Source organism: Hyaena hyaena, unplaced genomic scaffold (genome assembly GCF_003009895.1).
Source record: "Hyaena hyaena isolate Hyena2069 unplaced genomic scaffold, ASM300989v1 scaffold_254, whole genome shotgun sequence".
In the NCBI taxonomy this organism is placed as follows: domain Eukaryota; kingdom Metazoa; phylum Chordata; class Mammalia; order Carnivora; family Hyaenidae; genus Hyaena; species Hyaena hyaena.
The window spans coordinates 1905494-1917345 of NW_024080890.1; the positions used below are offsets into that span (position 1 = coordinate 1905494).

Below are 11852 nucleotides of genomic sequence, written 5' to 3' on the forward strand. Positions count from 1 at the left end.
CCAAACTTCGATAGCGCCCAAGTGGGAGCGCCCAAGTGGGAGCGTCCAGCACTTCCCCGGATGCCTTCCCTGATGCGAAGCCAAGGGTGGAAGCTAGAGCCTCACGGAGCTCGAGTGAGGGCCGTGAGGGTCGGCTCCGGGGCCCAGGCTGTCTACACTGCAGCACCCTTGTAGCTAAGTAACAGACCAGCAATGATTAAGGGCTCCATCTCTGCACGCTGAGGGGGTAGCTTCCAAACGATGCCCACTGCACTGCCCACAGTTCATCCCTCTTCAAAGCTGCTCTTGTTCAATTAATTCGACTAAGAATTCACATTTGGTCCCCGCGGTCCCCTGCGGGACCCTCCTCGCCCCTCGGTTCCCACCCAGTGCCTCCACCAGCGTCGGCCCCGGGCAGCCTGCCCTGGAAGGGAGCCCCGGCCAGGCTCTCTGTGCCCGCACCTACCATGGAGTACAGAAGCCGCATGTGATTCAGCAGCCTGGGGTCTACCTCCCCCAGTTCCTTGAAGGCCATTTTCACCAGGACGGTCACTTCGTACCAGAAGGTCACCGGGTCCCTCTCTGGAGCTGCGCGAGGACATGTGTCAGTGAGCCGCAGGCCTGGGATGGGCTGGGTCCAGCAGAGCCCCGGAGAAAGAAATCTGCCACCAGGGACAGCGTGGGCCCCTGCCCCACCCACTACGCTCACTTCTCTTATGTTATATGTAATCCTGCATATACTATAGAGTATATTACTATATACAACGTGCACTGGATAAAGCTGTATTACATATAATATATAACCTCATGTATACAGTGTAGTAGTATAATTGATACATACTGATAATCGTTTACATTATGTATCCTATGACTTCATACCACACGAATATAGTATATACTCTACTGATACTACATTGTGACATACATTGCATATGACTCCTATACACTATTTATATATATTTCCCTAGTTCTGAACCTTGACCAGCCTGTTCCCCTGGGGGCAGCCTACGGTCAAGAGCAGAGCTTTCCAGACCCGATAGGTGTGTCCTGAAGGCCAGGCCACACATGCACCTAACCAGTGCTCTGACAATGTCCTCAGTCCCCATGGTGCTACGGGAGCCGCCCGCCACCAGCTTCAGGTCTCCGCACTGTGACACAGCCCAGCTACCCGCAAGCACCACCCCAACCCCCTCCCACCCAGGGCTTTCCTGGGCCACACTCTGGAGATCGGGGTCACTGCCCCTCCGGGAATCCGCCCCGGGGCACCTGTGAGCTCTCCTCTCCTGAGATTTCAGCAGCCAGATTTGGACAAAGACAATGCCCAGGAGTGGAATGTGCCCCAGGCACGTGGCCACAGGCTCTCGGTGAAACCGGAGCTGCGGCTTCTAGAAACCCACGCCGCCCAAGCGTCCCCCTGCCCGGAGCTTCGACCCTACCTCGGGGAGCGGGAGCCACGCAGTGGGGGCCCTGGGAGGAGAGGCAGCACTTCTGGAGCCCAGGGCAGTCTGTGTCGAGTGTGCACGGGGAGGCAGGTGCTTCCGGCCCCACCGCCGGGCAGGCCCCGGGCCTCGAGGCAAACTCCTTGGACCGATTCAGGGCTGGAGGGAAAGAGATCGGCAGTCAGTGGTGTCGGCAGCAGGCACTGCATCGGGCATTCCCGGCACTGGATGCCACCCATGGTTCCCAGGGACACGCAGTGTGACCTGCTCGAGCGCCGTGTCCCGGGCTGGACAGGCCTCACCACATCCCACAGAGCCACCACCGAGGGCTGCTTGCTCTGACTTTGACAAAGTCTCACCAATCATTCCCAGAAGGAGACGGTGTCAGCGGCCATCCGGGGTGTCTCTGTCCTTCTAGGCCAAGTGCAGAGGCTCCCCTGCCCCTCTAGAGGCCCCCTTGCTGTGCTGCATCCCAGCAGCTCACTCACCCACTCAATGTTTATTAAGCAACTGCTATATACTAGGCATGTCAGTATGCACATTGACCTATAGAAACTCAGCCCAGGAGTAGAGGAGACACGCTGCGCTTTTGAAGATTGAGACCTGGTGAAACTACCGGAGAATCTGTGGGCTCAAGGGAACTGACCAGGAGTCAAGGTGCTGGTGCTTGGGCTGATAGAAAGTTCAAGGGCAGGGAGAGGAGCCTGACCCCAGGGGAGCCAGGGCGCTGCCCTCAAGGGAGGCGCTGTGCTGGGGACACTCCCGTGGCGGCACCCCCCACAGGCCGCAGGGCTGCACGCCTGAGGGACAGCTGGGCTCGGGCCAGCGGGGGACGAAGGGGGCCCAGTAGTTGAGAGATCAAGGAGGCTGGGGCAACAGGGAGGGGCCCAGGGAAGGTGCGACCCAGCGCAGGTGTCCGAAGAGCCTGTGATCACAGCCCTCCTGTCGCCCACCCCGAGGGGTGAGGGCTCCAGCCACCCTGGTGTCACACAAACCCACCTGTCTCTGCCCAGATTCACCTAACGCCCTGCACCGTACCAGGTCTTTGGAAGTGCAGTTCCCGGCGCACCAGACCCCAAGGAAAGCAGAAAAGGCCAGCAGGTAACCATGCTCTGCAAAGGGGAAGGTTCGCCCCTGGGAGACGTGGGGGGGTCATATGTGGAAGGGAAGCCAGAGGGGTCAAGGTCCCAAGGACAGCCCTCAGATTCCCCCGTGGTCTCTGCAGAATGTTCCACACACAGAAAGAAGGTGGCGGCCCCTCCTTGCGTGGGAGCGCGTCACCCAGGGCAGCTGTGATCTAAACCCCTGGAGACATTGCTTCGTTGGGTCTGGCTTTGGAGAGAAGGAGAGTGGGGCGTGCGGTGCGGCCTGTGGTCCTCACTGCTGTAGAAATACCAGCATCCCAGTAGGGCCGCTATTCAAGGACCTCAAGTTCATTGCTTTCGCTCCCATCGTAAAAACTAATGCTCTCAAGGCTAAGGAGACATGAGATTAAATGTAACATGGGCTCCTGGGACAGAAAAAAATGACATTAGGTTAAAAAGCAAAACCTGGGGCGCCTGGGGGCTCAGTCGGTTAAGCATCCAACTTCGGCTCAGGTCATGATCTTGCGGTTCGTGAGTTCGAGCCCCGCATCAGGCTCTGTGCTGACAGCTCAGAGTCTGGAAGTTGCTTCAGATCCTGTGTCGCCCTCTCTCTCTCTCTCTTTGCCCCTCCCTGGCTTGTGCTGTCTGTCTCTTTCTCTCCCAAAAATAAATAACATTACAACAATTTTTTTAAAGCAAAATCCAAATAGAGTGTGAGTTTGAACTAACAGCGATTAGTTCAATGTCGATTCCTCCGCTGGGACAAATGCACCATGGTAACGGAAGACGCTACCATCAGCGAAGCCGGGGAGACGGTATGGGGTCTGTGCCCTGTCTTCCATCTCTCTGTAAATCTGCAACTATGCTACACTAAGAGGCTTGTTTAAATGGAAGGACAATGGGGGCCCCCAAGAAAAACTGGCTTCCAAAAATGGCTGCCTGATCTCAATAGAAGTGATTTCAAGTTGAAGTTCATCTCAGACGGGACGCTGCTGGCGCTCCCCGTCCGTCCTCAGAGCCGGACCGCTTACTGAGAGCCCAGGAGAACAGTCAACAATTCCAACTTGGTGCAAAGCCAAAAATCTGCTTCTCCTTCCACTAACTCAACACAAACAATGGAACAGGGCTGCCCAGTGCCTGGCAACCCAGGGTTAGTCAGCTCAGCGAGGCAGCCGGAGCTTTCCATCCACACTGAAGTTCCCCCCAGGGCTGGGAGTCCGACCGGCTCCGGAATAGATGTCCCGCCCGGCCTCCTTGCTCAGAGACCTCCTGCCCCAAAGGGGTCCTTCCTGGCCATCAGCATGGGGAGGCTACTGGCCCCTCGGGGTCCTGGGACTTCCCATGAGCCTGCGGGAACCGAGACCGTGTCCGCAGTTGGCGGGCATCGGCGGAGACGCTCCCAGGAATTCATCATGAGTGAATCATGCAGCCGTACCCGGCAGTGTCTCTACCATATGATACTCATCACGGCGCTCTTTATAATGAGGAGTTGGAGACGAGACTGTAAGCGGTAGGGGCTTGCTTAGTAAATGCTGATACATCCGTCCACATGAGGCCATGCCACGTGGCCATTAAATCATGCTGAGCGTAGCATCTATTGACAGAACAGGCGCTCCAGATACATTGCTAAGTGGTAAGAGCGCGGTAGGAAAAATCTCAGCCAGGGTGGCCATGCTTTTCTAGAAGGCCTGCCCTGAATGAAGGCTCCAAGAGGATATTGACAGTGGCCGTCTGTGAGCCCTGGGTGTACGCTAATTTCTCTTCCTTCTTTCCTGTTCCCAGATCGTCTGCATGGCTCTTGCATTCGCCATCGTCATTGTATTAACAATTACCTGTAAGTAACGTATGACGGATTGTTGCTTCTCCAGTGCCGGACTTAAAGAAATAACGGAACAAGTCATCTAGACTGAAGGGAACACAGCCTGGGCGCTTATAATGGCCTTCCTTTCCAGACGGCCGGTGGCCGAGTAAGAGGGGACAGAAGGCAGGTCTGAGGTTTCACTGCTGCCTGGGGGGTAGGACTCCCAGCTCTTTGCAAAGACACAAGTCTTCCCCCCACACACACTCGGAGGAGGTACCTTGTGCCCTCCAGGCTGCTCCCCCGTGGCTACCACAGGCTTGTGCAAGAGCCAGCCTGTCACCAGGCATCTCTGAACCAGCTTCGATCCAAGGAGCCGAGCAAGCGTTGAGAAGTGGTTGCCGCCACAGGCAGCCGCCGGGTTGCCCCAGGCCTGGCCCCACCCCTTCCTGGGGAAGAGGCCCGCGCTCAGTGCCCGGCCCCTGCACCTGCCACCTTGGCTCTCCGCCCTCCCCACCACGGCCCCTTCCTCAAATCTAACGGCGGCTGGGGAGCCCCAGGCCCGAGTCCACGCCACCTCCGTCAAGTCACCTGCCTCCCGTGCCTGCGCCTCCATCTACGTAAAGGCGATGCTCCTGGCCACCGGTGACCAGCCTGTGCCCGCCTGGCCTGTCCTAAAGGACATACTCAGTGAAGACCCCTTTCCCTCCCCTTCTCCTTCCTTGCAGGCTCCTGTCGGCCTCCTCTCCACGCTGCTGCTGGAATGACCTTCGAAGGCCCAGGGGGACCCCAACCGCACTCAGCCACCTCTGAGGGGCCTCCACCCTCCGGGGGGTCCTGGAGGCTCCCAGAGCCTGGCAGGCTAAGACCGAAGGCAGGAATGTTTGCAGCCTGGGAAACGGCCGGTTCAGAAGCAGCAAAGCAGACCAGGAAAACCGGGCCCCCTTTGGAAGGTCAAGGCTGGACTCCGCCGGCCCTTGCCTGTGGATCAACATGTTCCTCGCTCTCTAAATGTTTCATGGGAAGTAGTGAGACCGCCCCCTTCCGGTGATGTGCCCCCCCCCGCCCCCGACACGCCCCTCGCACCTGCCTGCACGTCCCTACCCTGATAGTGCTGCTCCCTCTGATCAGCCAGGAGTGTGCTTTGTCCCTGCTTTAGAAACTGCGCGTCCCCTTCCCCTGCACCCTTGAAATGTGTGGATAAGATTCTCAGTAAAAGCTGGAGAAGAGCTTGGCTGGGGCCGTCCCCACTGGAGTTCCGGCCCCCTCGCCCTGTCCTGTCTCTGACTCAGGGGTCTGGAGCGCTCTGTCAGCCGCCGCCCCAGGGTTTGCTGGTCAACCTCGTCTCATCCCAGACTGTCCCCCGCCACAGCCTCACCTCCCTACACCAGCCACACCATTACCTCCAGCTCCCCAGAGAGCCCTGCCCGTGGGACTCTCTAACTAGAATGTTCTGGCCCTCTCCACACCTGGTGAGCTCCTAATTAAAGGCTCCAAGACTCCAAAAGTGGGGTTGATGTCCCACGAGAGGCATTTCCGGGGGGGGGGGCTGGCTTGTTGAAGGCAAGCAAGATGAACAGCAGGTGGCAGGGAGGGGACGCCGGCCCTCCCTGTCCTAGCAGGGCAGCAGCTGCACAGAACACCACCAGTCAGTGGGAGGGGGCTGGTGGGGCTGAGGCTCTCGGGGGGCTCCTCTGGCTCCCTGGACAGGTGACCTCACTAGTCGAGTGATCTTACAACAGCAAGCAGGTGGGAAGAGTGTGACCTTCACCTGCCACCTAACCAGGTCCCGACCCTCTGTGCCAAGGTGCCAACACTGGGTCCCCACCCCCACCCCCAGGGAGAGAGCTGCTCCCCGCAGAGCTCCCTTCGGGCACGTGGCCCTTGGAGACACGGAGAGCGGGAAAGGGGCCGGTGTCTGCACAGGAAGGGGCTCCTCAGATCCAGCCCCTGGTTTATATTGGTGGCAGCCTTGCCTGTGAGGTCGCTTCGGGCCACCTGAGAGCGGCATGCTCGCAATGACTCAGGGAGCCAAGCCCATGCAGCGTTCTGGAAGGGCTGCACCAACCATGCCCCACAGCCCCTGTGAGGGGAGGGGCTGGCGCCCCCGGGTGCAGCGTCCAGCCCCCAGCCCCCTGCCGTGCTGGCCATGGGCCCCCAGGGGTGGTCACGTGGGATGCCCCTCCCAGACCCCCGGAGTGCTGCCGTGTGCACGCAGGAGGCTGCAGTCCTCATATCTCAGGGTGGCCCCCCAACACTCACTACAGCCACATCCTTCCTACTTCCTCTCTCTGACTGGGTGGGGCGGGGAGGCCTTGTGAGGCTCAGAAACTCATTTAGATCCGGTAATTACTCAAATGTAGCAGCCACCACCACCCACACGCACACGCCTGCATCCTTTCCCCTGGAAGAGGTCTTCCGGAACGTTCTGTCCATGTCAAGAGGACTCAGACACTGGCAGGGCACAGCCGCACTGCTCACCCTGGTAACTGCCCCAATCATCTTCCAAAGGCCCTGAGGAAGGAGGAGGACTTGGGGGCCCCGGGTGGTGTGGGTGGGGGCGAGGGGACTTTTCTGTCTCACACATGGGGGCTCAGATTAGAATTTCAGTTGAAGAAAGCATTCCACTACAACTTTTAAAAAGAGAAGATTGCTCTCTCTCTCAAAAACAAAATTTTTTAAAAAGTGGGGGAGGGGCGCCTGGGCAGCTCAGTTGGTTAAGCTTCCGACTTCAGCTCAGGTCATGATCTCGCGGTCAGTGGGTTCGAGCCCCGCATCGGGCTGTGTGCAGACAGCTCAGAGCCTGGAGCTGCTTCAGATTCTGTGTCTCCCTCTCTCTCTGACCCTCCCCCACTCATGCTCTGTCTCTATCTCTCTCTATCTCAAAAATAAATAAACATGAAAAAATTTTTGAAAAGCTTGGTTGTCAGTATAGAAGAGATTTGTAGGGATGGTTCTCAAACTCAGCTATGTGTTCAAAGCTTGAGTGCTTTAAAAAGAAATCCCAACGTCCCAGCAATGCCCCAGCCGGACTCTGTAACAGTCTCTGAGGACGGGACCCAGCCATTGGCGTTTCTAAAGCTGCCCAAGGGCCTTCAACATACAGCGGGACTGAGAGCCAGTGCGCCAAAGCAGAGGGTCTCTAATTGGGGTCCCCAGGGAGCATCGGCACCACCTGGGAACTTGTACTTCACCCCGACACACTGGTTCAAAATCTGGGGGAGGACAAGCCCTCTGGACAATCCTGATGCACGCTCCGGCTTGGGGACCATAGTTCCAGAAGGACCCTGTAAGTTCAGGGCTGATGGTGTGCACAGTGCCCGTCCCGGGTCTCATCAGGAGTCGCCCGCCCCCCTCCCACGCTGTTCCCCTCCACCCACCCAGCCATCCTGGACTCACGCAGGACGCAGTAGAGGCCCAGCTGCTCATAACCCCGACAGCAGTCGGTCACGTTCCTGGGCTCCGGGACGTCCACGGCCAGGTAGTGAGTTCTGTACACGGTCTTGGGGCACCTCCTCCACGGGACCCACCCGCCGCAGGGAGCGTAGGTCACGTGCGATGTGTGCACAGCCTCCACCTTCTGGACGTTTCGAGTCATGCTGTAGTTGCACAGCTGGAAACTCAGCAAGGAAAGTCCGTTTTCTACGGGGGGCGGGGGTGGGGGGCAGGGATGGAGGAGACAACAGAGAAGAAAACGCCAGAATCAAATCCCTAGGTTCTGGACACACCCTCCGCTTCTGCAAGAGCCAGGGAAACAAGACCTCGGCCCCCGCAGAGCCCCGGAGGCTGCCCGCCAGCCCAGCCTGGCAGTCATGTGAACCGGGAGGAATGAAGCATAAGGGTGGGCAGGGGGGTCTGCACGCTCAGAAGTCCCCTCGAGGAGCCCGGAGATGCCCCCAGGTCTGATCCATGTTTCCTGCAGCCCAGGGGCTGACGACACACGGAAGACGTGGAGTAAATATGCACAGAGGGCCACTCCGCGCCGGGCTCAGATGGCAATGCGGTGAGAATGGGGCTGACGGGTAAATAGACGATGCTTCAAGCACATGTGAGAAGTTCACCGGTGGCAAATTAGCTCAGTCCCACGAGGACTGCTGTCATCGGAGGTGAGAACACAGTCCCCCACCCAGGGTGACATCCATCTGCCGCGTGGGTCTCTGTGTTTCTCGCCTGGAGTCCCCTGGCTGTGCATAGACCCTCACGGCCCCCATCCCTCCATCAGCACGATCATGGCCTTCTCAAGACCTTCAGGCACCCCCACCTTCCCCAGCCTGGGCCATGGGGTGTCCCACGTGCCCACGGAGCCTCTGTGGTGGCAGGATTTGCTATGGGCTGAATTGCATCCCCATCCACCCTTCCAAAAATTCATGTGCTGAAGTTCCAGAAATAGGTTTGGGCAGATATATTTAGTTAAGAGGAGATTATACTGCAGTAGGGTGGCCCCAATCCATTGTGACGGGGGTCCTCACAAAAGAGGAAATGTGGACACAGAGACAGACACGCACGCAGGGGGAGGGTGCCAGGTGGGGGTGCAGGCTGAGATCCGAGTGATCCCTATACCGAGCACGCGGTGCCGGGGCCTCCAGCAAACCCTGGGAGCCGGAGGAGGGGAGGGAACAGATTCCCCGTCACCGCCTCGGGAGAAACCAGCCCTGCTCACGCCTTGATGTCCGACTCCTGGCCTCCACAGCAGGGAGGGAATCAATCACTGCTGTGTGAGACTCTGCTGGGGCGCTTTGTCGGGCAGCCCCAGGGGGGTAGCGCCTGGCAGCCAGCCTGGGGCTCTGCACTCTGGAGCTGGGCTTCTGGGAGCAGCTTCGAGATGGCAGCAGATAGAATCTGCATCAGCAACACGAGGACAGCGCCCAGAAGACGCCCTCCTTTGGCCTCACAGCATCCCACGGGCGTGCAGAAAGCAAGCTCCGGGGCTGCTGGCCCCCGGGGAGGAACGGGGCCAGGCCAGCCGTCCAGCTCAGGCTGATGAGCGAGCCTGCAGCCTGACTCTGGGCAGAACACGGTCTGAATCCCAGCGTCCAGGGTGAGCCGGCTCCGAAACCACATGAGCCGAGCGGCACTGCGGGTCTCAGGGCCCCTGGGAAAGGACACTGCCTGCTGCCGCTCCTCCCCGAAGGGAAGGGTTACAGCGCACTTTGGAGAGGAAGGGGGAGGCCCCCATACCTGGGGTTGGGCAGCCGAAACCAGCTTCCCGGGCCAGGTGACGTCCCTGAGCTTGGATGCCACTTGGATGAGGGACTGGAGAAGTGGCCACTCACCGAGTGACAGTGCCAAGCAGGCTTCCTGCTCCGAGAATTTGGCAAGGTGACTCTAGATTTTGTTTTGCATCTTAAACCTAAGAGGAGATGCCAACCACTAACGAAGGTAACATGTCCCCAGCCTCTGGACAGCCACTGTCCCCATCTGATCGTGACAAGGTCCCAGCTGAGCTTCTGCAGAGCCTTCCTGCATGCGACAGTGTAAGCACAGGCGTGCGCGCGCACACACACACACACACACACACACACACTGCCCCCGAAAGTGCATTTGGGAATCTCTTTGCTGTTTTGTTCTTTGCCTGTTCCCAGAGGCCACCAGGTCCTCAAGCAGAGCCCAGAGGAGATGACCTGGAGCAAACCCCCCTGATCTACAAATTCTCCCAGGAGCCTCCGGCGTGGGAGTCCGCAGTCCCGGGTTCTAGTTTCAGAGGCGGGAAATCTTATCGCTGCCGAGTGAGTGTCGTCCTGAGGTCCGAAAATCCCCATTCGCACCTGCTTCCCTGCATACCAGCCATGTGGCTCTGAGCTCATTCCACTCCCTCCCAGTGGCCCCTGCCCATCGTCCGCCAAATACTAACTGCACCCCCAGAAGTGAGTAAGCGGAACTTCGCCTGTAACACCTGGCACATGAGGGGAGGTGACGGAGAGGACCTGATGTGCCACTGAGCCTGTGCCTCCTACCCCCCCCACCCCGGGGTCCCCGCAGGCACAGTGGGGGAGGGGTCCGTGAAGCCCCTCCTGACATCTCCAGCTTCTCCAGCCCCCCGTTCTTTCCCCGACTGAGCTGTAGGCTTCACACGCTACTGTTCTGCAGGGAAAGTCAGGGAAAGAAATCGCAAACCAAATCCTGCACGTGGCTGGACAAACTTTAAACCAGTGCTGACACCACAGTTGATTGTGGATCTGTTTGAAGTCCCAGCTGAGTAAGACAGATTTTCTAAAGGAAATGATTTCAAAGGTTGGCAATCCCAATGCTCCAAAATCCGGGGCTTCAGAAACCTGATCTGCCTCGAGCAGGAACGTGTGCCTGGCAAAGGCTTTGGGCAGGTGCCCTCACTGGCTTTCTCGCTGGCCTGCCGGACACTTGTCACCCTTGTGCACCGAGGGGGAAACTCGGGCTGGCAGAGCCCAGATGGAGGGACCTGGCGGTGAGAGCCCACTTCTCAAGCCCGAGCCTGGCTGCCAGGGGAAGAAGATTCGAGCCAGGGCCCGTGGCAAAGGCTGCCCTGGTGGAAATCCAGCTCACTGCCAGCTGGGCTGGGCTTCGGTGTGTCCTGACCACTCTGGGTCTCCCTCTGTTTACCTGACAGTAAGGACTCCAACCCCCCAAGGCTCGGGAGACTTCGATTCCGAGTCTCCAGGAACACACCCGTCAGGGTGGCCTACGGACCTGCGTGTCGTCTCCATCTGCAGAAATGCTCCGTCCCCAGACCCGCTGCCTCAAATCTGCATTTGAACACCACCAACCCCCGGCTGCCTCAGGGGCACACACACACAGCCCCTTTTGTGGTCTGTGTTTGGCAAGACGGAATAGAAGGCACCTCTCAAAGCGGGTGCATCTTTGAGGGGCTGCCACCATCCTTCGGGAGACCCACCTCTGGGAGCCGCCACCCCCCAGCCACCCCCATGCCGAGCCCGGAGCCCTCACCTGTGAAGCCGCTGGCCTGGGTCGGGCCCACTGCGCTGAGCAGAGCCAGCAGGGCCAGCCCCACGGTCCTGAGCATGTCTCCTGAGCAGTCACACAAAGGGGTCCGGCCTCCGGGGCCTGGAGAAAGGGCCCTTCTGTTCCCAGTGCTGCTGGCGGTGGCGATGGCCTCAGAGACTGTGCTCCGAGGGAACAGTCCCTTATGCCTGCTCGTTCACACCTGCACCGGCTCGGCCGTGTCCCTGGGGAGCCCGCGTGGCACGGCCCATCCTCGCTGCAGCCAGATAGCATCTTTCGGGAAAGGTGAGCACCCAACCCCCAGGCGGCATCGCTAGGTCCCATCTCGTTGTTACGCAGAAAACACATTTCAGACCCAAATCTGACTCCCTCCATCGGGCTCAGCGTATTCTCTTACCTTATCGTCGCACGCCGGCGGGAGAAAAGAGCGTCAAATCAAAGTGGCACATCAGGTCAGAAAAGCCTCCCTCACACAGTCGGGCAATGCAGATCAAAGCCCCAGACCTGTCCAAACGCCGTGACCCAGCGACCTCTTCTGAGGGTCGATCCGAGGGCCCGGAAGCGGCCGTCTCAGACGTGGGTCCCTGGCCAACATTGAACGTGGAAAAGCATCGA

At 59.0% G+C, this 11852-nt stretch overlaps 1 protein-coding gene across 1 annotated transcript in view; it reads right to left on the minus strand.

Annotated features, from left to right (window-relative positions):
- Positions 1-11298, minus strand: part of UMODL1 (uromodulin like 1) — a 60966-nt gene extending 49668 nt beyond the window's left edge. Inside the window, 4 exon segments of the mRNA XM_039245456.1 lie at positions 446-567; positions 1416-1577; positions 7701-7943; positions 11223-11298. Coding sequence (XP_039101387.1) covers positions 446-567; positions 1416-1577; positions 7701-7943; positions 11223-11298 — 603 coding nt within the window.
- Positions 11299-11852: the final 554 nt, after the last annotated feature.